Source organism: Aptenodytes patagonicus, chromosome 9, assembly GCF_965638725.1.
Source record: "Aptenodytes patagonicus chromosome 9, bAptPat1.pri.cur, whole genome shotgun sequence".
In the NCBI taxonomy this organism is placed as follows: Eukaryota; Metazoa; Chordata; class Aves; order Sphenisciformes; family Spheniscidae; genus Aptenodytes; species Aptenodytes patagonicus.
In genome coordinates, this window is record NC_134957.1 from 24,113,942 (window position 1) to 24,140,296 (window position 26,355).

General features: G+C 58.1%; 1 protein-coding gene across 3 annotated transcripts; it reads right to left on the reverse strand.

Annotated features, from left to right (window-relative positions):
* Positions 1-4,383: 4,383 nt before the first annotated feature.
* Positions 4,384-17,566, reverse strand: SPRY3 (sprouty RTK signaling antagonist 3). 3 transcript variants are annotated; one of them, XM_076347520.1, is made up of 2 exons: positions 17,542-17,566; positions 4,384-11,436 (listed from the first exon to the last, which is right to left on the reverse strand). In XM_076347520.1, the coding sequence occupies exon 2, from the start codon at positions 11,387-11,389 to the stop codon at positions 10,469-10,471; it is 921 nt and encodes a 306-aa protein (XP_076203635.1). In that variant the 5' UTR covers positions 11,390-11,436; positions 17,542-17,566; the 3' UTR covers positions 4,384-10,468. The 3 variants fall into 3 exon arrangements, with proteins under 3 accessions (XP_076203635.1, XP_076203632.1, XP_076203634.1); XM_076347517.1 differs by lacking the exon at positions 17,542-17,566 and adding an exon at positions 15,763-15,823; XM_076347519.1 differs by lacking the exon at positions 17,542-17,566 and adding an exon at positions 15,356-15,388.
* Between the last annotated feature and the right edge of the window lie 8,789 nt (positions 17,567-26,355).

The window sequence follows — 26,355 nt, forward strand, 5'->3', positions numbered from 1 at the left end:
GGGGAAGTCCAGACCCGCAGTTTAAGTCTAGGCTCTCCTCTAGCTGAACCCTCTCATGGTGGACCACATTTAGGACGAAGTATCTTCATGCTTGCTTACACTTCTGGGCACCTTTTTACCTGCCTGAGCTGCTCTCCAAGTGTGATCCGAGCCATTCCTGGCATGTCCCCACTCCCGCTGGCACTGCTGAGCTGGCAGGGCTAGTGACACGGGCTTGCTCATCTGCCTGCTCAATGTCAGCAGCACGGCCAGCTCAGTGCCGATGGTAACAACAGCAGGGACCGAGAAGGGCATGATGTAATTTTCAGATCCATCGGGAAGTTTTCAGCAGCGATGGCTGGAAAAAAACAGCATTTTCCTGTGAAAAAGGGCACATTTGCTCTGGTTTCAATGAGAAAGAAATAAATAGAAAGCCTGGTAGTGACTGTCCTTAATTGATTAGTCATTTCTGCAGATGATAATTGCACATCAAAAGACTGAGATCCCACTGTTTCATGCAAATGTCCTTATGAATAACAGCAAGGCACAGGGGAAGTGGATACAGGAAACAAATCCTTTAGAAGCTACCCAGGAGAATTTGGAGTTTGAGTTTCATTTCAGGAAAACAATTTTGCTCTGAATGCTCCTGGAAGAAATATCCTCAGCCTCAGCCACTTCCCAAGTACCAGAAACATGGAGAAGGAGGATGCCACGGGAGCGCCCGGGTGAAGAGCTCTCCAGCCAGGGGAAAGCGTTGTTTCTTCAGACACCAGTGGAGAGCTCTAAAATGCAGTTGGCTGCAGAGCCAGGGGCTGAGACGTTGCTGGTCGTGCTTGTAGGAGTATGGTAGTAACCCCAGGAAGACCAGCAGCCCTGCAGCTTGGTGCATCAGCACTCAGCAGCTGCCAAGGACAAAGTCTGGGGAAGGAGTGAGGTGTCCAGAGGAAAGAGCATGTCGGTGACTGGACTACAGTTGGAAGATGGACCTCCTGTCCCTCCTGCTTTTTGTGCATCATCCCCAGTTTAAGAGCCTTTCTGCACATTGCAGTTTTCTGCGCTCTCTGACATGTGTCTGGGGTGTCCAGTCTGACTCCTGATCCCCAGGCTGCGACGTCTGGGGCACCAGTTGAACCTCCGGCTCCTGGGCTCACATGAGAATCTCCGTGCTCATTTAATTATTTCAGCGAAGCTGCTAGCCCTGGTGTCTGGCAAAAGAGGCTTGTGAGCATGACTCAGTCAGCCTCCAAAAGCAGCAACGAAAAACAAGAATCTGCTGTGAGCTGCATCTTGATTTTTAAGCCAATCTCGTGATGTTTTGCAGGGCCAAAGCATGGGTCTGTAGTATCAGGACAGCGCCATAAACTGCAGGTGTTTCTGGGTGCTTATAAGCAAACTGTCCATTTTGCTAAAGGACCGCGGCACATTGTCATAGTTGGGGTCACGGAGACCCTCTTGCCTGCAGGGAGCAAGGCCCCCCCTGCATCCCCAGGGCTGCGGTCACAGCATGGGTGAACCCTTTGCAGGTCTCATTTCTTGTTTGGGCTATTTCAAAGGCTCCTAGGTGCCCCCACACCTGCCCCCTCACTGGTCCAGGTGAATCCCAAACCCATGATCCCTCCAGGGCCCCATTTCCCAAACATCACTGAGCAGCTCTGAACAGTGGTAGGCAAGGCAGACCCGGGGGGCAACATCAGACAACAGCACATTCAGTGCTCTCGTACCTGCCCAGACCAGAGCAGCATTAGCTTCTTCAGGCCAGAGCAGTGGTCAGAGGTCTGCAGAGCAATAAGCTGCCCTCAGCCCTACATGGAGGATGACCATGGCCAGGTGAGGAAGCGTTTATGGTTGTGGAGAAGCCATTCCGCAAATCCCTCCAGCCTAAACTCCTGCTCCATGGTCCCTACAACCTATGGTGACAGCAGGGAACTAGATTTGACCTTCTAACTGGTCCCATCCAACCCTGCATGCCCAGGTTCCTACATGCATATCACCTTCAGCATGAGTTAAAAACCAGCTGGCATTTAATTATTCCTTCATCTCCTCATCACCGTCGCTGACGGAAGTCGCTGACGAAGCAGCGCTTTGGATCCTCAGGGTCGGCTGAATTCCCCTGCTGACCCGCTGAAACCGCCACAGCAGCCAGGTTCAGATCCGTTACCTTCAGATGTCTTCGGCGTGGAGGGCTGTTGAGAGCTCCTTCCCTCTTTGTAGTCAGTGAAGAGAAATAGGCACTTTCAGGGCATGAGTCATCTGACCTATTTAGCCATCTTAGGAAGAGAAGAATGAGTCCTTAAGAGGGCTTGTTTCTTTCCACTGTCTAGACAGCCAACCTCGCGACTGCAAACACCTACCCTTGCTCTCCTGGAGCACGCCAGGCACCCTTCCCAGGCTGGTGAGGGACGCTGTCTTCTTGTGGGTTTCCAGCACAGGAAGAGGTTTGGATCACCCCTGGACATCCTCAGAGGGATTTGAGCTTGGCCTAACTTTGCTTGCTCTGAAGGCAAGGGAAGATTTCAACACCAAAAAGGTGGAAATCCACTTCTGGGAAACCTTCTCTGCCTCTAAGGGAGGGTTTCGTGGAGCTGAGCTTGCTCTGGTCATGCTGGTCCTAGGACAGCACAGTACAGGCCATTTCAGCTCTGAACAGCATCTGGCTGTGTTAGCCAAGAAAAAGTGGCTTATTATTCTAGGCTAAACCAGCAAGAGTGACTCAATCATCCAGGTGGTACAGCTGCGTGACTGACCTGGTGCTACCACCAGTTCAACTGGGGCCCTGTGCTCTACGGTGTGTGCCGTGGTATGCTTGAGCCTGTGGAGTCTCTACCTGGTCTTCGCACGGATGCAAAACAGAAAAGATTGTTCAGTTTAAAGAATCACCCTAATCTTAGGAGAAAGCCCAACTACTGTTACTTTTTGTGATTTCTGGGACCATATTGACTTCCTTTACACAGGAGAAGGAAAATGTCCAAGCAAGCAACTACCATCTTTTTCAGATCATCATGGTCTGTAGGCCACCTACCTGTGCTTCTCTGCTAATCTCAGCTCCTGAGCTCTCCTTCAGCCTTCTTCTACAGGACCACAGCTGATAAAGATCCACAGATGCCAGTAAGATTTGGTGGCATGAACTGATGAGGACAGGGAAGGCTTGGGAAGGTGGTATTATACAAACCAAAAGGACTCTAACATAGTTAAAAGAAGGCTGTGCATCTCGAGATGAAACGGGTCGGCTGTGTCCAAGAAAGAGGGACTTTGGCACTGAAAAGATCCAATGGGTGACAAATGGCCTAAAGACATCTTTTGTTTTAAAAGCAGGGGAAGAGTGAGTCACGGCAGGGATTGGACTCGCATCTGTACTCCACAACCCTGAGGCAGATCCTGAACGCTGTGGCTGAGGCATTGGAACATATTTTGGAAAGCATGCTCTGATACTAGCGACGGTACAAACAGGACTCCAAAACCAGTAAAACAGCCTGAGGAAAGGCTTTACGGTGAGAGGCACAGAGAATGCATGTTTTTAATCAAGCACAAATGTCGAGAGGGCTCTTGAGCACAGGTCTAGCCTAGCAAAACCATCCTACAGAAGGACTCTTGCAGCTAGAGGAAACAGGTTCAGCCAGCTGAAGCCGAAGCCAACAAATTCAAATGGGAGTAAGGGAGGTGCCACTAACCATGGGATTCATTAGCCACCAAATCTATGAAAGGACTTCATGCTCTGGAAGCGCTTGAATAAGGATCCACCATCTTTGTGAGAGAAGAGCTTTAGGCGAACAGAAGACACCCTCGAGCCAAGAAGTTGTTACTGGGCTCTGCATGTGCAGAAGTGCATGAAACACTGGCCTGTAATACGCACGGAAAGATCAGAGGCACCAGCCTGATCCAGCAACTGCTGGTGCTGTGGCCCAGATTCATCCTTTTGGGGCTAAACACATCACCGAGGTGCCTTCTGCAGCTGATGGGACGAGACAGCCGTGTCCAAACTGCAGCTCCTCCTGCAGAAGATGTCCATTGCCCTGTGGCATCACCCCATCTCTTCTGGCGGTAGAAAAGGCCTTGGGAATGTGTTGGAATCTCTGTGGAGTGACTGAAATCCCCCAACTCTCAGGGATTTCTTACCTCAGTCCCTCCCTATTTGCTCCTGCCCTTTGCTGCAGGAGCCTACCCTTCCTCAAGGGTCTGGGACAGTCGGAGCAGGGAAGCAGACAGTGAGATTTTTGAGGTTTTCTTTAAGCATCAGGCTGCCAGGGGAGATCTCATGGAGTTAAAAATGATCCCCCCCAACACTCGCTCCATGCCAGCGCAAGCCCAGCCGCCCAGCACCCCGCAGCCAGTAAGAGCCCTGCCGAAGCAGGAGTCTGAGTCATGCCCCAGCCATCACGAAGACAAGAATGAGACCGCGTTCAAAATTAATATATATTTTTATTGAATAGTTGCTCTAAGTGGGCTTGTGAAGCCACCCATAGAATTACTTCTTTCATCTCAGCAGTGGTTCAGTAACAGTTATTAGCTTTGCAAGAGAAGAAAACCAAACAGAAGAGGGTGCATTAAAATAAATAGGTTATTTTTTTTTCTTATCTTTAAAATAAACTTTTCAAATAAATACTTTGGTTTTTTTTATTTTTTTCCCTTAAAAGGTACAAGAGTATTGTCAAAAAACAGCCATCAGGTTATAAACATATATTATACCTTATAGAAAGGAACCCAAATAAAGACAGCCGGGGGAGGGATCTCTTTATACACTGTACAGAATGCCTTTGTACCAATTAAATGGAGAATTAGAGGCTTGGGTTCTTGGTACGAGACTCTCCTTTGAAGCCAAGGGTGATCCGTCTTCTAAGGAGAACTTTGTGCTGAGGACACCTGGGGAGGCAGGAGGCTGCGGAGCCGCTGCCTGTCCGCAGAGCATCGCAAAGGCCTGAGGGAACCGCCGGGAAAGGACGGGCAGAGGGGAAAGGGAGGGGAAGGGGGAAAGGGGCTCCGCTGGGGCAGGGCGGCAGCACGGGCAAGGCGGGGACTGGCCGTGCCGGCTCCAGGATGACCACACACCTCTCGGCTGATGCTGCCGTTGGGACAGAGGGTGTGAGAAACCTCCTCTCCCAATGCCCAGGCCAGCTCACCAGGGTGGGTTTGGTCCTGCTCACTCTGAAGCCCTTTGGGGTGCTGCAGGAAGGTGCAGCAGGAGGGAGACCCAGCGAGAGACCTCGCCCCGCTTCCCCTCGCCCGGCGCTCGCACATTCGCTCTGCCCCACAGAGGCGTGTGATCTCTTCCCATCCATCCAACGTCCCTCCTGCCTGCAGTCCCCCTGCAAGGGGACCGTTCAGCCTCCCTGGCTTATGCCCTCAGGGGATTCTTCTGCAACATCACCCCGAGCAGGACAACAGATCTCACCTGCGCAAGCTCCCAACCTGCACTCCGGGAGAAAGAGTTTGCAAGAGATCCCGGCGCTCACTGAGAAATACCCCGAAGCAGGCTGAGCCCAAAGAGATCACAGCTCTGGTTTGGCCCACATGGACCAGATGCCATCCAGCAGCCTCCAGCTGCTGCAAGCATCCCGCAGGTGTGGGCTCCTTGAAGGAGACAAGGCTGAACTGGATCCTATTAAAGACCAAGAATGGGCTTTGGGGTGGGGGGTACATCCCTTACCTACTTTCCTCACATGCTGATCACAAAAAGTTAGACCTTCCAATATCTGAAGACCTCCCAGCTTTCTCTAGCCTCGAAACACCCAAGGGCCAGAGACAGAGAGCAAACTAACGAAGCGGGTGCTGGAAACAGCAAGTTTGGGGCATGGTGTGCTCCTTCCCTGTGCAGTCCAGTCGTGCAAACCTTGCAGCAGCTCCTCTCACCCCTCTGCTCATCCCTCTTTATTGCACTAAAGCAGCCGTTCATAAACGGTTATTCTGTGCTTTGGCATCTTTTGGTCGATGACACTTGCCCGCCGGTCTTTGGGTTCACACATGGGGATGGGGAAGAGCGAACTCCATGGGATTTTATGGGAATCTGAGAGTATAGTCCCAAAGAGCTTCCTCCCTATTCTTTGAGATACTTGGCTGGCACTGATGTTTCTCAGGGATGGGTGGACAGCAGCCCAAGGACCACTTTCGCCCTTCCACCAGGAAGGTTGGGGAGCTGGGATGGGAGGGAGACTCCACCTTGGTCCCCAGTGACCCCTCCTCAGCAGTGCTGGGACTGATCACACGTCTGCCAGTAGGGACGGAGGGGAGCGGGGCCAAGGGAAGCCTTGGAGAAAGCAAGCACCAGCAGGAGCTCTTGCATGGATGGAGCTTTGGAGGTCTGGGTAGGAAGAGGAGTCTCCTGCATGGGGAGCAGAGCAGGGGGAGCTCAGGTCCTGCTCAGTAGCTCCTGCCTCCTGCTCCTTTGGCACCTGAGTCTCTCTTTCCCTGTCTAAATCTGCCCTACAGCCCTGAACGTTTCCTGGCAAAGGAGCCCACAACCGGCAGAGACACACAACGTGGAGAAATGTTCCCTCGCAAAGCGGATCCATCCTTGTCAAATCACAGGGGCGCAGGGAAAACAGAGGACTCAACATGTGACTCTCCCATAAGAAAACCAAAAAAGACACGTCAGGACAGAGAGAAACCCAAACTGCCAGGACAAGCAGCTGCAAACAAACATCTGGAGCAGATGTTCTCTGACTCATTACAGGGTGGGGCAGGAAAGGGGCTCACAACCCCAACCAAAATTGGAGTCCTCTCTGCAGGGAAACCAAACTATCTGGCAGCCGGAGATGGGGAGGGAGCAGGATGGATCTGGTCTGAAGATGTTAGGAACAGGTCAGGAAAAAACACGATCAGAGGCTACCCACAGCCTTCCTGACACCAGATGAGCTCAGTGAACCAGAGCTGGCCTCCTTGGAGAACTTTTGGCAAATCCCGACCTGTCCTTTCTGCTGAGAGCAAGGAATGGGAGGCCCAGCCAGACGGAGTGGGAAGCAGTAACCCCACGTGGAGCCACCTGCCCCTACGAGCAGGGTAGGGGCCAACAGCTCTAAACTTCTCTAGCCCATGCAGCTGCAAGGCCTGGATGTGGCTTTGCATTTTGCCCTCAACACAGTCAAACCAAAGCCCTGCGCTGGTCTGAGAGCCCTCAGTTCCCAATTCCCTTCTACGCATCCCACATTTCGTAAAATGTATCTCGCAGGTTTGCCATTTCTTGGAGATGAGACATTCCAGAGACCTGGACGGACTCCTCAGCCCTGCACCCGGACTATGGCACGATTCCCTGGTAGAAATGGGACTTCCGCACTGACCCAGAAAAATCCCATTAGGCAGAAGGCTACTGGCAGGCGTCCTGGCCTCCTACCAATTACTGAAGGTAAATATGCTGCAATAGTAGTGCAGGGCTCCGCCTCGCCGTGCTAGTGCCAAGCAAAACTGGCTCTGGGGAGCTGATACGTGGACAGCCATCTTCTCATCCTACAGCTCCAGCACCTGGGGGAGGTCACCCCGTGCTTGCATGACTTCGGAGGCCGTGAAAATGATGAAGCTTCACATGTTGAGTCATTCCGCCATCAGGAGAGGAAGCAATGAATTGCAAAGATACAGAGGTGGTAACTAAATTTACAAGTAGGATCCATTTAAAAAGGAGGAGGAAAAAAAAAAAAAATCAAAGTAGAGCAAGTTGGAAAATTCTGTTCATTAGTTTTCTTTAAAAAGTTTCAATGAACTATTTCACATTCTCATTCAAGTGAGACACTTCCTCAAATCCTCAGTGAAAAAGGGACCTTTTTTCCCTAACAAAGTTTTACATTTTTTAGGAAGAGGAGTTTAATCAGCACCAATACAAAGGTGAACCAAGCATTCAAAAGGAAGGGTGCCTCTTGGTGGAAGTCTCTCCCCAAAATGTCGCTTGGAAGTAGGGAGCCGAGCAATTATTGGCATACGGATAAATATGTTTGCAATATATTTTATAACTGCTGCCACAGAGACATGGACTGATCTTATGGGGGTACACACACCTACAGGGCATCCTCCGAGAAGGTCATTGCCTTAAAACCCAAATGATTTCAGAGTCCAGGGCTGGCCTCAGAGGATGTGCAAACTGCACAGGCGCGGCCCTCTCCCTTCTTAATGCCAGGAGATCCTCACTGTAACCCAGAGCATCATCCTGAATTCCCCACAGCTTATGGAAGTGGGCTCTCCGTCTTTGGCCAGAGGAAGCATCTTTCAACATCCCCCCTCAGGCTCTAGGTGAAATCAGGGTGAGGATTTCGGTCATGTCCGTAACATGACCCAGGCACAAACTTCACACCAAGGATGGGATTCATCTCCCCTTCCACAGGGAACCGCGAGTTCAGTCTTTGGGTCCCATTTGGGTCAAGGGAGACAGGCACCGCCAGAACATAATTTAATGAATAATGTTTTCAAGCGGGATGAATCACTCTGTGGAATCGCTTTTCTCTGCAACAGAGGGAGCTTGGATCAGCCACGGTTTTTAGATAGCAAATGTATGGAAAGAGGAATCCCATCGTGAGAGTCTACCTCCTGTCTCACCCCACAGCCAGCACTAAATCTTACCCTCTCTCTGCAAAGCAGACCCCCCCCCCAGGACAATCTGTAAACCTCCCTTTCCCCCTCTCCCGACTACCTAGGAACTAAAGGTCTAGGATTAGCAATAAACAGACTGGGAAGTCACCTTCCAGCATGTGCAAGTGTACCAGGAAGCCAAACCTTGCATCTGGCACCATTCACAGCAGTATCATGAATATTATTAGTAATAGACCTAGCCATCCTAACGTTATATTTATATATACAAAAATAGATCCACAGAACTCTACGTAAAGAGGTGGCTGAGGGAAGGCGATGGATGCGCCCTGGATGGCGGGGTCTTAGAGGAAGCCAAGGTACATGTCGCATAGATTTCTCCAGGGGAACCATTCGCTTCCCTCTGCACCCACACACCTCGGAGGAGGGACAGGCAGGCAGAGCCGAGCACTGGGACGTCATCCCAGCCCCAAACTCCCCCGACCGATCGGCCGATGTCAGCGGGGTCACAACTGAGAGCTGGCGCCACGCGTTTGCAAGCGGAGATGGGGCTGAGTCCATGACCAGGAGGAGCTCCCCCCAGCTGCAGCGACGGGTTGGGCTTATTATCATCACAGCAAGTAAACCGTGAAGCACTGACCCCGATTCAGGTTTCCTTCTGGTCTGCAGACGGCCCAGCCCCAGGGCTTGGTTCAGACCCATCTCCGGTTTGCCGCAGGCAGCCGCCGTTGCAGAATACCCTTAGCAAGTGCCAGCAGGGTTTGCCTGCCGGCGTGACGCTGGTGTTGGTGTGACACGCCGGTGGGCCAAGGAAAGCAAGGCGAGGACTCAAAGGCAACTTCTGCAGGGAGGGAAGGTCGGGCTCCCGTCTTTCGACACCCCCTTCTGCTCTCTGTTTCCCTCCAGCCCAAAGCAGGAGCTGCAGAAGTCCCCGCTGGGGAGTCCCCCAGCATTGGTGCTGATCGACAGGGAGAGCAATGCGAGTGGCAGCTGTTGACAGCTGGGTTTGGGGTATTTTTTCTAAAGTTAATTCAGTGCTGGTGGAAGGTACCAGATAGGGGCTCTCAGGGCTCGAGCACGGAGCCGGTGCCTGTGGCATCTGCTCGGTGGTGGGCTGGAGCTGGGCGGCAGCTCCCATCCCGCCAGGGTTTGCGCTCTGGAGGCAGCCCTTCAAGGCATTGAGAAATGAATGGCAATTTCAAACCAGCTTCTTGTTCTCAGCCAAATCCCAGAGGGGACCTTTCCCTTGCTGCAGTCGGGCAGAAGCGAGTGGGCTGGGCTGCCTCCGATAGCTCCTTCCCCTGCCAGAAGGTTTCTAAAGCTTCCCACACCTTCCCTTCCTCTTTGAGACAGAAAAATACGGTGCCACCTCATTTTGAAGCTCGCTTGCTTCTCCCAGCGGCTTCCAAGCCCAGAGGGAAGCCACTGCCACCAGCGGGACCCCACGGCACCCCAGCCCCTTGGGGAAAGCAGACCTACGGCCACATGAGAGGAGAGAGGCCACCCATGAAAAGTGCTGGAGAGAGATAAAGAGAGAGAGAAGGAGGTCTGGCTCCCGGAGGACTCTTGCACAGGGGATGCGTCGACCTGCCTCTTCCCCCCATCGGGAAGGACCACACCATGGGGCAACGGCAGCTCCTAAAACCCTCTGAGACCAGAGTCCCGAGGACCCCCTGGGTCACCCTTCCCCGCGGGGGCATGGCCGGGGAGGGCACCCGCAGCTCTCTCTGCCTCTCCTGGTCCCTCGCCCGCGTGTGCAAAACCACCGTTTCCCACCAGCTTGGTGCCAGCTTCCCTGGCCACCCAGCCGCCTTCGTGCTCCCAGAGGCTGGGGGACACCCAGTTCACCCGTCTCATTCCCGGGAGGTGATGGTGGGTAGCGGGGAGTGCTGCAGAGCGGAGGGAGCCGAAGGAGGAGGGGGATGGAGGGGAGAGGAGGAGGAGGAGGAAGAAGAGGAGTAAAGCCTGCTTCTCCTCCCCGGGAGGGTCATACCGGCTTATCCAGCGTCTTGGGGAAAGGCGTGCCGCTGGAGGAGGAGATCTTTCTGCAGACTGTATTGGTGTGGCTCTGGCAGCGGCAGCCGGGTCGTTTCAGGCCATCATAACCCCGCTGGCAAAGTTTGAGGCACCCCAGGGTAGGAAAGTAGCAGCAGAGGCAGGGCATGAGGAGAGAGAGGAAGCTCATGGCAGCCCAGCGGGCACAGCAGGACCCCGGCCCGCAGGAGCAGGGGTCGTCGGCGCAGGTGTCCTCATCGTCGGTGGAGCAGTGGTAGAAGAGACCCTTGACGCAGCAGAGGCAAGTCCCGTAGTCGAGGAGGCTCTCGGGGGAGCAGAGGCAGCGCTGGTTGCAGAGCCAGCAGGAGGGCAGGCTGCGGGCGGCCGTGCAGCGGGCGCACTTGCATCGCCCGCACTCCTCGCAGATGAAGAGGTGGCCGGTGTGGAGGGTGGGCTTCTCCGCCACCCCCTTCAGCGGCGATTCCTCCAGTTTCAACTCGCCGGCCCGGGGCTGCGTCCGGATGAGGGAGTGCCCGGAGTGGGAGGGCGTGAGGCTGCTCAGGAGGCGCTGGTCGGAGGCGGTGGTGCTTTGGGAGACGGAGCTGGCCGTGCTGGAATGGCTCATGTGTTGCTGCAAAGGTGGCATCTGGTGCTGTTGGCTGTGGCTGCGGTGCAGGTCCTGGAAGGTGGAAGACACCAGGCGGTCCTGGGACCACTCTTGCTTGTGTGGTGGCTGGGACAGGGATGGGTTGGAGCGGGCTTGCTGGAAGCAGACAGCCGGTCTCTCCACGTAGTTGTTGCTGGCACGGATGGAGCGGATTTGGTCAATGGACAGGACCTGCTGGAAGTCCTCAGCGGGTGGGTCCATCGTCTCGTCACAACTGAGTTCAGCCACACTGGAAGAGAGCTGCATTTCCAGGAGCGAGGAGACCCTGCGGCATCAGGGCACATCTAAAAATCCTAAAGGATGGGGCAGGAAGACAGAGAAAACATTTGTGTTACATTTTGTAATGGATCCATCCATACAAACCAGGAAGCAAAGACCTGCTGGAGAACTCCTAATGAAGTTATTTCCAACAACCGGACTCAAAGTACTTCTGTGCCCGGGGATACTTAAGCTGGAGATGTCCAAAAGGCAAGGGCCATAAGATCTGTCCCTTGAAACAGGGAGGCACAGCATCTCCCTGTGCTTTTGAGCTTTTCGTGTCCTTCCAGAGCGTTTCCCATCCCTTGCCAGCACCGATGGACCCCGTCTGTCCTCCCTCTCCTTCCCCGGGGGAAAGTGCTGTCCCTCTCTAGAGGAGGGGAAACTCAAAGCCGTGACTTATCCAGAGCCAGTGACAGAACTGGGAACGGCCTCTCCTCCAGAGCAGGAGACTCTGTTTTGGGGCTTCCCAGCACACCCCGAGCAGCCTCCCGGTGCCGTACCCTGTACACGGCGGGGGCACGGGGATGGAAGGGATCTGAACACATTTAATTCCTGGCAGCATCAGCAACAAATTGCAACTAACGAGACACACACTTGGCCAGGGACAGGCCAAGCCCACAGACTCCCCGAGTCCTGGCGGTTCCCACTGCAGCATCCTGTTTTCCCATGCGCAACCCAGCGACAGCCCAGGAACCAATTTATCCCCGTCACGAAGACCGAGAAGGGCAGGTTTCTCTTCAACCCCGGCACAAACACAGGGTGAAGCAGGGAAAGCAGACTTCGCAGCAGGCAAGCCCCGTCTTGCTCCTTGCACCGAGGCTGCCATGCTGTTTGCTGTTGTTCTCGGGAAATGGCACTTCCCGAGTCCGCAGCGCTGGCAGCGGCGCCTGCGTTACCCAGAGGGAAGGTCAGGGCCATCCGAGGGCTGTGGGCTGGGGCAGGGAGGACCCCCGTGTCCCACAACTCCCCTCCCAGCAGGTTTGACCTCATGGCATCAGCACCATCGCCAGAACCTCGGGCTGCCAGACCTTGCGCTGGCGTCTGGGTGAAACCTCCATGGGGCTGGGGCTGGGGCTGGGCGAGGAGAGGGGGCAGGCAGGAGTGAGTCTGCAACGGAGCCAGGTCTTGGCCCTTAGGAGGGAGGGAGAGAGAAACTTCCCACTTCTGCTGCCCGCAAAACGGGGCTGCCCAGGAGCGCACAGAGGACCCAAGCCATTTGTTGCATGCCAGATCCCAGCGAAGAGCTTTTCCCCAGCACTTCCAGCCCAGATCTCAATATTGGATACGTGCTTTCCGTGCACGGCCAACTTCCCCGGGACAAAGCCATTCTCCTCTGGCAGATCAAGTGAGTGATCCCTCAGTGACACAGATATTGTCACGGTGCCCGGGCCCGCAGGAAGACTCTGTTTCAATAGGAAGCTCCCCACCGGCCTTGCACATGGTCAGCAGGCCAGGCGGCCGCCGGCGGCGGAGGCTTTCAAGTAGGTGAGGGGCCACAGGTAGAATCTGCTCATGCAGCAGAGAGAGGCAGAGGGAAGATTGATTTTCATTAGCTAGGCTGACCTTGAAGAGCAGGGAAAAGCAAAGGCAACTTACTTTGACTGTTCAAGCAAGATCTGGTCTCTCCCATCCCCCTCCCCGGAAAGAAAAGGCAACTGATCTGCTTAGATTGGGGTTTTTCCTGCGCACGGAGCCCACCTGCCGCCCCCTCCATGCGATCTCAAGTGAGATGCTCACCCCGTCCAGGGAGACGCAGACAGTGCATGAGTCGCTCTCCCAGGACACCCACAATTGATTTGGACACCGATTTGTTTAACAGAAATATCAAGGTGAATTAGGAGGGCACGGCTGGCCCAGGGAAGGTTTTGTGAGCACGCTGCCAGGGTGAGAACGGGCCACAGAGGCAAAACACCCTCTTGTGAGCCGTTACCCGCTGCCACTGAGCTCCTCACCTGGGAAGGTCTTACTAAAGCGCAGGCTGGTGACCTGAAGCCCCCTGGACCCCTGAAGAGATATGACACATCTCAGCCTGCAGCTAGGACAATGCAGAGAGGAGCAGAGAGCAGCCTCAGTGGGTTCCCACGTCCCTCATGACCCAGATCCCATCTTGGGGTGGGATTGCTCAGGGGACGATGCTGATTTACACCCAGGGAGGAGCTGCTCACATCTGGGTGTCCATCCCCTCTAACCTGTGCGCTGGGATTTGGCAGTACCTGGGCATCAGGACTCAGCCAGCAAGACTCTTGTGAGGTTCCCGTGTGGGGCTTGAACCAAGGTGTGACCCAAAGGGAGAGACTGAGGCAGCGGAGGGTCCCACTGCAGTGGACGCAGTGGAACTGGGAGATAAAGAGCAGCTGAAGGGCAGACCCAGTACAGCTATACCCAATCCCCTGTGCAAGACCTGGAGCTCAGGAGACATGAGGAGACCTGTGAGCCATGCTTAGGCAGAAGGAGATGCGCAGGGGACACTGCGAGGAGGAACAGAGCCCCGGGGACAGCAGGCAGAGAGAGGAGCTGGCAATCGGGCCATGTAGTGCGTTGCCACCCGGATGCTTAGGATCTGGGTCCAGGGCTTGGACACAGCATCCCGGGCAAGACAGGTCCTGGGAGGACCCCCAGCACTGAACCGGGGCCCAAACGCCGCCCGATCCCCAGGCATAGGGGTTAGATGTGGACCCAGATTTGCAGGCCGGGCGGAGGCAAAGGTCCCTCTGGGACCCAAGGGGACATGAGCCAGAGGATCTGTGGGTCCTCCTGTCCAGCGGGATGGGGGGAAGAGGGACTGAATGACCGGAGCTGGGACCTTGCTTCTGCCCCCCCCCCCCCCCCAGGGGAGCCAGTGCCCCCCACTCGCTCACAGCCCTCCCTGCTCCAGCCGGATCCTGGGGCTGCAACCAGTCCATATCCCGGCCCCCACTGGTCCGACCGTCCCCGAGGCACTGCTGCACCCCTCCCTGCCTACCTGCCCATCTCGGGGGCACCGAGGCAGCGTGTCCCCAGCCTCCTCCTCCTCACACCCTGCCTGCGAGGCGGGCATGCCAGCCCCGGAAACCGGGCGAGCTTTATGGCCGCCAGCAGCCCCAAACATATAAAGTTCGTGTGATAATGGGCCAGAGGAGGGGTCGTAAAAGCAAATGATTTACAGGCTGGAGGTGGCTGCAAGCCGGGGACGAGCCGCACAGGGCACCCAGGTGGGAGAAAAGGGCTTTTTCCCTCCGGAGGGACCCCCTCGCCCTGTCCCGGGTGCTGCGGGGTGGAGCGGGGCGGTGGCGGGAGGCTGATCCCCCAGCCCCACTCTGCACGCAGCCCACGCGTGGCCCGGATCCGGGCTGCAGCCCCCGTGCGCAGCCCCGCCGTGTGCTGGCTCCCCCAGCCCTCCGTGCAGCACAGCCCACGCGTGGCTCGGATCCGGATCCGGCCCGCAGCCCCCAGCCCCACCGTGCGCACAGCCCACGCGTTTCCAGGACCTCCGAGCACCGCCGCGCATGCAGCCCGTCCGTGTTCAGGACGCCCCAGCCCCGCTGTGCGCACAGCCCACGCGTGACTCTGACCCACACCTAGCCCCCAGCCCCACCGCGTACACCCCACGCATGTCCAGGACCCCCATCCCCACTGCACGCGCGTGCCCAGGAGCCCCAGCCCCACGGCACGCTCACGGCCCGCGCACGTCCAGGGACGCCCGTCCCCTGGGCGAACGGCCCACGCGTGCCCAGGACCCCCGCCCCCTCGGCACGCGCTGCCCACGCGTGTCTACACACACACACACGCACACACACGCACACACACACCCCCCCCACGCAGTCCCGCGGCCCCGCTGCCCGCGCAGCCCGCCCGTGCCCAGCCCCGCCGCGCTCCCCCCCGCGCCCGTGCCCTCGCCGTCCCGCAGCCCCGCCGCGCGCGGCCCCACGCGTGTCCCCCTCCCCGTCCCGCAACCGCGCCGGGCGGACTCACCCCGCCGCCGCCGCCGCCGCCGGTCCATCCGCCCGCGGAGCGCCGAGCCCGGCCGGGGCCAGCCCCGGGGCAGCGGCCGGCCCGGAGCGGGGCTGCCTAGGGGCGGCCGGCGGCGGGCATGGGCGCGGGGCACCGCCCGGCCGGCCGGCCCCGCAACCGGGCCGTGCTCCGCGCCCCGGGGAGCGGGAGCGGGGCCGGGCCGGGCCGCCGGCGGGGGCGGCGAGGGAGAGCCCGGGAGGGCTGCCCGGCTCCGGTTTGTGAATGCAGGCTCGTCCCCGGCGCTCCTTGTGAATGGGGGCAGCGTGGAGGATGGGAGGGAGGGAGGGATTTATTGCTGCCCGTTAGCATCTCTCTCTCTCCCTCTCTCTGCCGCTCGCCTTCCCGGAGCTGGAGCTCTTAATGCTTACCTCGGTGGCGTCATCCAGCTGAAATTGAATCGGCCCATTAGCGGTCCCCATAGAGCCCTGTGCATCCGCTCCCCAGATAATGACTGCAACGGAGCCGAGAGCAGCGCCGAGGCTGCGGGATGCAGCAGGCACTATTTACACATTTCCGTCTGCCTCGGCCTCCGCTTCCCCCCCTGCGCCCACCGGGACAGCCCGCCCTGGGGCCCCGCCGCCCCCCTGGCCCGTCGTCGTCTTCCCCCCCCCCCTCCCCGGGGGGACGCCCGTGGTGGCCGCGCTGCTGGCCCCGGGCCGCAGGGTCCACGCTGCCTCAGCGTCGCGGGTATCATCCGATCCCGGCGGTGCGGGATGGGTTCGGTTCAGTCTGACGCCGCGGGCAGGTTGCGTGGGGAGCGCAGCGGGTTTGGCTGCAAAGGGCCGGGATCGACTATCGGGCTCCGTCACCTTGGGCGAATCGCTCGATCTGTGAACCGCTGTGAAATGGGCGCAGTCACCTTCTCCCCTCTCACGCGCCTCTCCGGCTCGCCTCTTCCTGCGCATCCCAGGAGGCATCAATAGGAGCCCAGATGCCGCCCACCCCCGACGCTACCAAAAAGCCTAAACTGACACCTGAATTAGCTCCTGTAATAGACGCTCAGGGCAGAGAGGCTGGAAAGGGGCTTTTCTGCAGAGATCCACAGAACCAGCCCGCACACATCCCATTCCCCCAGAGACAAAAACCTCAGACCCCAGGTCCAGATAGGACCTGGACCTTCTGTCCCAGACATTTCCCCGAGTCGCTGTGCGCTCCCCTCCTTGTCCTGCTTTCTCTAAGGCAACAACTGCTGCTCAGGAGCACCAAGGATCCTTGTGATACCCCTCGGCCCCATTCATAAATAAATTGGACCTGGTTTGACAGTCCCAAAGACACAAGGCCTCTCCCTGATGACACTGGACATTGGCTATGGAACCCACCAGAGCTCCCACCCTCTCTTTATTCCTCTCAACACTTCCAGGTTGGTCGCCCATCCTTTCTGGTAGCGTCGGCCAGATGAGCAAAACACCATTGCCAGCTCAGGGAGGGCTGAGAACCTGCCTCCAAGAAGTGAAGCTGAAGCCATCAAGCCCTCGCCCATCCCAGCCACGTCCCTAGCAGCGTGGGAACCCGCTCCCCCGGGGCGGGTAGCTGCCCGAGGCTCGGCCACGCGTTGCTGGTGTTTGCTGCCGATGGGCAAGCGCAGGGTCTGGCTGCGTGACAGCAGGCTGGGGGGCGAAGGGAGGAGAAGGAGCCTGAATAAGGGTGACAAAACCAGCTCTGCCGCTTGCTGCCCTAACAGAGGGGCGTAAACCAGGGTGATCCCACTGACCTCGGTGGCTCCCACCCAGCTGATGCCAGCAGAAGCACTGGAGTGCTCCCCAGCAGGGGCCGGTGACTCTACTCTCCCGGCACGGTACCCAGCTGAGCCTTTCCAGGCTCATTTTTAGGCATTTCTAGGCTGAGCGCTTCTCCATCTCCATAGGTTCCCACCAGAGATGCTGCTCCAGGAGGAGTTTCTCCGAGAGGAACGAGTCCCTGACAGCATCCCTCAGCCTCGGCTACAGCTCAGAGCCTTAACGCTGCATCTCTCTGCGCTCCCACGAGCCCCTCCTCTTCACCACATCGCTCTCAGCTCCGTCTTTAAAGGCGCAGAAAGGATCTGAGTTGCCCAGTTCCCAGCGACTGCCAGCCGGCTGCGAGCACCTGACTCCTAAAAGCACGTGTGATGTCCTCCCTTTCTCCCAGCCCAAATCTATCACTCCCACCTTGAGGTGCCGGTGATTCAGGCTTCCCTCCGCTGGCTCACAGCATCCCTAGCGCAGCCTGCGTCGTGCTCAGCCAGCGCTGCTTTATTCCTCACCCGCTGCCGAGGGAGGGCCAAAAAGGCATGAATGCAGAGATACCGAGACAAGTGGGAGGGTGGGAAGCGGAGGGAGAATAGCAGCCTCCTGGTGAGTTATTGACCGCAGCAGCTCTGAAGAGGAGGGCTGGGAACCCGAATGCATTTGCAAAGCAGAAAAGTTTAGAGCCGCTCCCAAAGGAAGGGTCTGGGACAGAGCCTCCGGCAGGTTTTGGGGGGGGTTTTGGCTGGTGGAAGAGGGATGTGGTCCCCTGACGGTGCACAGCCATGATATGAGCCATGTCAGAGGAAGGTGTGAGGCTCCGTTAGATTTCTGATAATCTCTCCCCACGCGGGGTCTGTGGGAGCGAGCGGCTGCCCCTGAACGGAGGATTTAACATCCCTCCCGCAGCGCTGTGACAGCTCACGCTGTGCCCCATGCACCGCTGCCTCTGCCCCTTCCCAGCCGCTACCTGCAACTGATCCCAGCTCCTCTTAACTGGTCTTTTGAATTGGTTTCACTCCTCCTCCCGGTTCAAATCCGCCACCTTTTAACCGCCTCGAACGCCCTTGGGGTCCCGTCCGAAGGGACGGGGAGAGAAGCAGCTCCCAGGAGTCCCATTCTCTGCCCTTATTTTAGAGGCTGCCAGCACATCTCCTGCCTGGGACAGCTGATAGCACCGAGATACGGGCATTGAGATGGCAGCAGCGCATCCCCGTGTTCCCAACTCCAGCTGAGCCTGCTCGGCTCGTCCTCAGCGCCTGTTGCAGATCTCTGCCTTGGGGGAACCCTCATCCCCGGCAATCCCCGCAGGTCGCCAGCAATTCCTCCCTGCTTTGCTCTTTCCGCTCCCCCCGCACATCCCCAGAAAAGGTGGGGAGTTACCCGCCTTCCTTCCCCTCCTCGGAAAGTGTTTTCTCTAGATACACACACACGTTCACAAAACCAGAAGAGCTGAATCTGGAGCCTGAAGTATTTAGTTGCAATTTTAAAACAACCGGGAGAGCTCGGCACTGTTTTCTAGGCACGTTGTCCAGCCGCCTCCAAGCCTGACCACCTCTGGTCCTGCCTGTGCAGACAGCCGAACAATTAGCCGCCGTGAATCAGTCCGGAAGCGGGCAGCGGAGAGGAGAATATCCCAGAGCAAGGCTGAAGACGTCTGATCTCTTCTGATGCTATTAGCCAAGCTTGGGCACAGGGGGAGGGCAAATTCATCTTCAGTTAAAGATGATGCGGGAGGGGGGAGAAAAAAAATGAGAGGATAAAGAGAACATGCTATTCCCCTGATTAAATCAGCCAGAAACAATGAGGTGCTGGTGCCCTCTAATTTTTAGATTCACAGATTTTAGGGCCAGAAGGGACCATGATGTTCATCTAGCCTGACAGTCTGTATTATGTAAAAGCCACTTGAAGCCAGACAGTGCCACTAGCTTTTTAGAAGCAACAGCAAGCGCTGGGGAACTTATGAAAAGACTGCGATTCTCCTGAGGTGGAGGGACATGTGGCTCCCAACACACGCTTTGGCGAGGAAGAGGCCAGGTACATCCACCCCACCGGGCTCAAGCTGAACAGACGGCAGTGCTGCGGGAAAGAAAACATTATTTTCCTTCCATATCACGCAGTTCCTTTGCCCAGCAAAGAGGGATGAGCAAGCAAGGAAAAAAAAGCAACGCCTCCCCTGCATTTTCCTTTTGAACCTTCCCTAGTCCCTGGAAAGAAAACGCCCTATGAGGATCCTGGCCCCGAGACGTCTCTCGGCTGCTTTGGTGAAAGACCCCACCGTAGCAATCGGAGCTGAGCCCGACCCGCCATGCGAGCCAGATCCTGAGCGCCTTACTCAGCCTGCAGCACCGCGGAGGTGTAGTCATTGACTGCAATGTGAGTTTTTCTCTGAAGATGGAGCCAGGCAGCATAAAACATCAATAAAGAGCTCAGGATGCGTCCCTTTAATGAGCTGAGATTGTAACACGCTGTCGGAGCTTGCCAGAAGCTGCCCATTCTGTCAGGAGGAGTAGATCCTGCTGGAGAAGTGTTAAGTGGGTCCTGCTGACTCATTGATGCAGATGGCTCTGTCCCCACGCGGACGGCAGCGAGGCAGGAGGTGCCGTCTCGGGGGAGAGCATCCCGCGCAGGGGCTGAGCGAGGCAGCGCCCGGGCTGAGCTGGTAACCCGGCATGGGAACGCAGCCGGAGGGTGAACGTGGAAGCAGATGTATTTTTTTTTCTTCCCCTCCGTGTCCCGTTGCATATAGCGAGCGCCAAGCGTTGGGCAAAGCTCAGGACATCCTGGTGCATCATCGGGCTCCCTCTGCTTCCACGGCAGCTCTTCTTCTACAGAAAACATGTTTGTCCCCACGAGTTCCCCCACCCAAATCCACATCACCCTCCCAGCAGAGAAACCAGAGCAAAGATGTGACTCAAGCAGCAAGTGTGGCTCCGAACGTGCAACACGGAGACCCCAACCCTGGGCTCCTCGGGAACCTGCGCAGGCTGGGTAAAGCTGGACGGTGCACTGGTTCTAGAGATATTGGGGGGCCTGTCAATACAAGCGTTTCCTCGCTGGGAAGTTGTTAACTCCGTCTCCCAGCTCCCTGGAAGGACTGGCAGATGCCTGGGCACGCGTTCTGCCTGCGGCACAGGCAGCCAACTCTGGAGCTGGATCCCTCGCGCCGTATCAGCCGGCCGGCTGCGTGGGGTCCTTCCTTCAGCAGACGAAGGGCGCAGAGCTGAAGGTTTCTCGTTCCCATTAGGAACAGGCCGTCTTTGGTGAGCCTGTGAGGTCTGTGTGGGGTGCCATGGGTGGGAGATGTATATTTCCCCACCCAAAACCCACTGCTACACCCACCGGGGAATCCAGTACCGAAGGGTTTGCACCCTCCGGACCCTGAATGTCCCCAGAAAGCTCATGGAGCACCGGTCCCTCTTGCCAGGCCTGACCCTGCATCCGCAGGACACATGCTTTTCCTCCAACCTGTGTCTGTATGGCACCTTCAACCCCCGGCTTGACGGGGGCGTGATGCTCCCACGACTGTCTCTTCTGTCCCCAAGCCCTCAGGGCCATCTCTCTCGCCCTGGCTTCTATGCCCCACGTTCCCTGTGATGCTTCTCCACCACACTGATCTCTTTTAGGAGCAGTCACCACCCACTGTTTCAGGTCTTCTTCAGGCTTTCCAGAGGCCCCAGTCTGAGCTCCACCACGTGTACCAGGTTATCCCTCCTGCAGATGCCCAGGTGCGCTCAGCTCTCCGCAGACCAGCTGCTCCATGCACCCAGCAGCAGATCTTCCACCTCTTGTTCCCCTCCAAGCCCAGGTACCTGACCCGAGCATCCTCCCTCGCCCGGGTACCAGACCAAGCCCTCTCATGCCCCACTGAGCAAAACTCATTCCCCAGGGATGGAGGCGGCGGGCGGGGGGGGAGGCAGCTCCCCCCAATTTCGTTGCCTTCAGCACTTTGAATTCCCGTTTCAATGTCACTTTAACTTGAGCGTGCGCGTGTGCAGGGGAGAAAGGCTTGGTATTAAATTGCCAATCTGGTCACATGTTGCCTGGGATTTGGCCGTAGCTAAGCAGCACCACCCCCGCATTCACTTTTTTGGCTGGTGACTCCTCTGCACGGCGTAAGGCAGAGCCGGCGAAGAATAGGAGAAACCGGAGGGGGAAGGAGAAAAAAAAAAATAAAAAAATAAAAAAAGGCGAGTCATTGTGAATGTCAGGAGCTCCTCGGCTGCGGGTGTGACAGCGATCCTCCCCCTCCAAACTCGCTCCGGGTGAGAGCCAAAGAGAGAGGATTTCATTAGGATCTGGTAGCAGGTTATTTTCAGAGCTGACATCCTACCCACGGCTAAAAATAGCTGGTCCCCTCCACGCAAACCAGGCTTTCTTTTCTGTTAAACTTTAATAAACCTCAGCGAGGCTCAGACCTTGCTTTCTCCCCACACTTTGCTCCCTTGCTTGCTCTGCTCCCTTCCATCATCCCTTGCTTTCCCCCTTCGCCATCCCTCGTTTCCCGCTGCCCTGGTGTCCTCTCCCATCTGGTCCTGGCTTGCAGGGACCAGAGCGGAGACGTCACCGCGGCGGGGCTGGGGGAGCAGAGGGCTGGGATCACCTCCTACCCAAAAGCAGCATCCTGCACACGGAGCCAGGGGCTCTGGGAGGCCAAGCGGGCAGCGAGGGCTTAAGACCCTCGAGCTACTGCCAGGCACAGGCAGGGAGCTTCCAGCATCCCTCCGGAGCCCAGGCCCGCTCCCGGATGCTCGTCAGAGTGCCCGAAAGGAGGGACCACCCGCTGCACCCCAGGAAGGTGCAAAAACGCAGCTGGAGCCGGGGCAGAGCCAGCCCACCTGCAGCCCCAGGGCATCTTCTCCACCAAAGGAAGATGCTTTGCTTTGGTGCCCGATGCTCCCGCGTGGGGAACCCAGGGCACACGGCCGGGCCGGACTCAGAGGGGACACAGCACGAAGGTGTCCCGCCTGTAGAGGCCAACTCCAGCACTCGGCCGCAGTCACCTCTAAGAGGGCTCTCCTAAAAACACCGCCTAGCCTAAAAACCGCGTCCCTCCCCCGGGTCCTCGGAGCCACCGCTGCTGCCGGCCCTCTTCTCTGAGGGGCTGCTCACAATTCCCTCCCTTCATTAGCACTGCCACCTCGGAGGTATTTATAGCCAGTGCACTTACCCCCTCCTCCCGGCTTTTTTAAAGACAACACAATTTTAACACCTTCCCATGCTCCTCTTGACTCCAGCCCAGCCTGGCAGCCTGAAATCCCATGGCTTGGAATAACCAACCTCTGCAGAGACCTTCCCCGCTCGGTGCATGCACCCTCCCTGTCCCAGCCCCAAATCTGCCACCCCTCTCCGGTCCCAGTACGGCCGAGCCTCAGCGGAGGCTGCAGCCGGTCTGGGCTCTGCTGCTCTTAGGATGGAGCAGAGGTTCATCAAGAGATGCCTTCTTGGCTCACCCCAGCTGCCCAAAACAGCAGGGAATGGATCCATCCCTGCCACCTCGGAGCACCCCTTGCTCTGCATCTCCAGGCAGCCTCCCACCAGGCACCCAAGGGGCACGGGCAGAGCTGGTGGGGGACAGCCTGGCACACCATGCGGACATCCAGGAGGATCAGGACCGGTCTGATCGGCTCAGCCTGGTGCCCGCCAGCACGATGGGCTCCGCTCGCCCTCTCCCTCCGCTCCGTGCCGGGTGTGCGCCGGCCTTTCGGAGGCCCTGGCCGCCGGCCAGCCAGCCATTTCCTGGTAATCTAATAGCTGCAGCAGATGAACTGAAAATGCATTTCCTGCCACCGTGCTGTAAAATTTTTATTAATGTAAGGAGAGAACGCAGCGCTGGCTCGCGCCAGCCGGGGCCACAGTGGGGCGGAGGGCAGCGGGGGCCTCGGCGGAGCAGCCGGGGCCGGGGGCCAGGGGGACGGCAGCGGCACCCCGGTGATGCTGCGGGAAGGTGGAGGTACGGGGCTGCATCCCCCACCGGCAGCATCGCAGTACGGGGAAACTGAGGCACGGGCAAGGGAAGTGCCTCGCATGGAAAGAAAATTGGGCAGCAGTCCCCCAGCTGCCTCCCCAGGGCAAGGGACCGCCGTGGGTGGGGTTTGCAAGGTGGGCTCAGCCCACCCCAACTGCTCTCTCCAGCCGCTGGACAGCTGCGTCCTTGAAAGCCACCCGAGACAGGACCACTGATGCTGCAGGTCCTTCGCCCTTGTGGTCCTCTCCCACGGTCACCCGCCTCCGCCAGGATCCCGGCCAGCGAAGGCAGCACGGAGGGGATGGAGGCAGGGTGAGAGGAGCCGGCATGCCCTGGCAGATGGGCACCACGGTGGGAGACCTGCCACACATTCCTGCCTGCCCTCCATATGGCATCTCATCCACCTCCTGCCTCCCTTTGTGGCCTGGGCTGACCCCTTCCCGGCTGGCGAAGGGACATCCCAGTTAAAGTCCCCCATTAAGGTGCTCGTGGGTGAGGAACAGCCTATAGCGACCAGTAAATAGTGACCACCAGCTGCTGAGTTTGCCCGGGGAGGGAGCAGAGATGCTTGCTAGGGAGGAGCAAGATGCTGGAGCTGGGACACGCGTGTCCTCATGTCTCTGTTTCGGCAGCAGTCACTGTGCCCGTGTACGACCCACAGCCCTCAAGGGCTTTGCAAAAGACCCGTGGGGCCAGCAGCCAGCTCAGCGTCCCCTCCACACCCCCTTCAGCATCCCCCTCCCCACTCACCCCCAGCCCCAACATCCCCACCCCCCCCCACCCCGGACCATGTCACTGCCCCAGGGCAGCCGGCGGGTGACGTCCCTGCGGCGAGGGGGAGCCGGCAGCCCTGGGGCCGCGGAGCTGGAGCCGTTTGCGCAGCCCTTTTCCCATTCAGAGCTTGCTCGCTCCTTGCGCCAAGGCAGAGCTAAATTGGAAAAACACACACAATGACCTCTTGTGGAATGTAGTATGAATATTTGATAGGTCTAATGTAATCATATCCAATCGATACAGGCAGGAATATCTCTCTCCCCCCCACGCTCTCACTCTGCCCTGTCCCTTCCTCTCTTTTCCTCTCTCTCCCTCACTCTCTCTTTCATTAATGCATTCTCCACTTTACATTATTTATTAACTTCCTTCCTTTTTTTATTTAGAAAAAAATAAATTAAATAACAGTGGTTATCTGGAGGCTTGGACCCTCCTGCCTAAGCGCTTTTGGACCAGGCAAAAACTTTGCTGACCTTCTCTCACCTCCCTGCCTTCCTCTGCTGAGACAGAGAGGCTCTGCCCCGCGGCTGTGGCCCCCTGACACCCCATCCCTCGCTGCCCCCCAGTACAGCCCATCACCCGCCTCCCTGTGGGCACCTGCTCTGGTGTGAGCCCCAAAAATCCCCCGGGCATGTCCACCCATTGCACACGGCAGAGCAGAAGACGCCCAAAGCCCGTAAGCAAGCCCCTGAGGTGCAGGCAACGCCTTGGAGGTTGAAGGTCTCCCGGTCAGGCCAGAAGGGTGGTCTGCTCCCACCTCCAGCACGGCAGGGGCCGGAGGATTTCCCTTCCCGCCCCCAGACTGAGCCCGGCTGGAGCCAGCGAAGCGGGGAGGGTGGCGGTCAGACCCACGGTGAGCTGATGCTCTGCCCCGGGGTCTTGCTAACCCGGCTCATCCGTCCCTCGCTGTGGTTCCCAGGAAAAGCATCTTCCAAGACAGGCTTCGGGGTCCCATCAGCAAGAGGGGGATGACGCCAGTGTCCCCCAGCTGCCTGCACCCCCCAAAAAAAACACCTTTCAGCAGTGGCTGGAGCTTGTCCGGCTGTGGATCCCGGCCACTGGCACTTGGAGTGGTGGGACCCCCAACCAGGAGGAACAGGGTCTGAGCACCTAACAAGGAGGGGTCTTCTCTCACACCAGCCATCGGGAGGGGACGCAGCCCTGTAGCAGGGCTCCTTCTCTTCACCCCACCACCACGCCCCAGCTCTGCCCCGCAGAGCCGGTGATGGAGAGCAGCAGAGATGCTTAAAGCCCCTTAATGGTCTTGGAAAGGTGAGGAGGAGGCTGATGCTCCCTACATGGGGCTGGGCTCTCCCCCGGCGGTTCCATGGGCTTCCCAGAGCAGCCGGACAGGTCCTGACAGTCCAGGGATGCTCCCCAGGGATGCTGCTGGTCCATGCTGCCCTACCAGGGGGGCTGAGCGCAGTGGCTCTCCTGGATGGGGATGACCATGCTGTCTGCCTTCGTGCCAAGCGCCCCTGACCCCAAGACCCCCCCAGGGCCGCTTATTAGGACAAAGAGACCGCGGGCTGGAGAGCCACATTCCTCCGCTCCTAGCCGGACCCGAGGGGCCATGGAAAGGCTGGGGCAAGGCCAGGCTCAGCTGCAGGCAGTGGGAAAGTAGGGACGGATGGGGAAAGGGGCTGTGGAGCAGCCAAAGCGGTGGCCCCGGGGTGAAGAGTATCCCTGGGGGGGGGGGTGGGGGGGGGGGGGTGAGCAGAGAGGGTGAGCCCAGGGATGCCCCGAGGGGGATGGAGCGGAGCGGGGGGAGTTAGCAGGCAGCCCTCCGAGGTCACGCTGCCTTCAATGCAGGCAGAGCTGCCCTCGCTCCAAAATACGGCGACTGGCAAAACGGGGGACCGGCAGGCACCACCCCTCTTGTCCCCTGCCTCGGAGGTGGGTGGCATCGGGATGTCCCTTGCTCGGGGACCACATCCAGCAGAGCTGGCCACCTTGCAAGGAGAGACCACGGCGTTTTGTTGGGCAGTTTTGAGCTGGGGAGCCCTGCTACAGGGCTGCGTCCCCTCCCGATGGCTGTGCCGCACCGGGGTCCCAGCGGGGTGGGAGAGGAGCCACGGCCTGAGCCCCCGGCGCCAGAGATCGGGCGCAGGGATGATGCCGGGGAGCCTGTGCAGGAGCCATGGGGCAGACCTGGGGACATGGGTCCTAGTGGGGCTCCGAGCCTCAGCTCGGACACACGGAGCCACTGACGTCCTGGATTTAATGGGCTCGGTCTCTGCGTGGCTTCCACCTGACTCATCCCACCTTCTCCCGCTCACCCCCAGGGGAGGCTGATCTCCTCCCTCCCCAAATATCTGCTCTGGGGCAGGAAGAGCATCCACCCCCAGCACAGGAGGGGAAATTTTGGCTGCATAAAGGCTCACCTTTCCCCTATCTCCATGGGGAGGCACGGGACGGTGCAGGTGCATCCATCCCTGCACCAGCACCCTGGGTGTCTGTTCCTCCAGGGACACGCCATTTTCCCAGGGGGGACAATG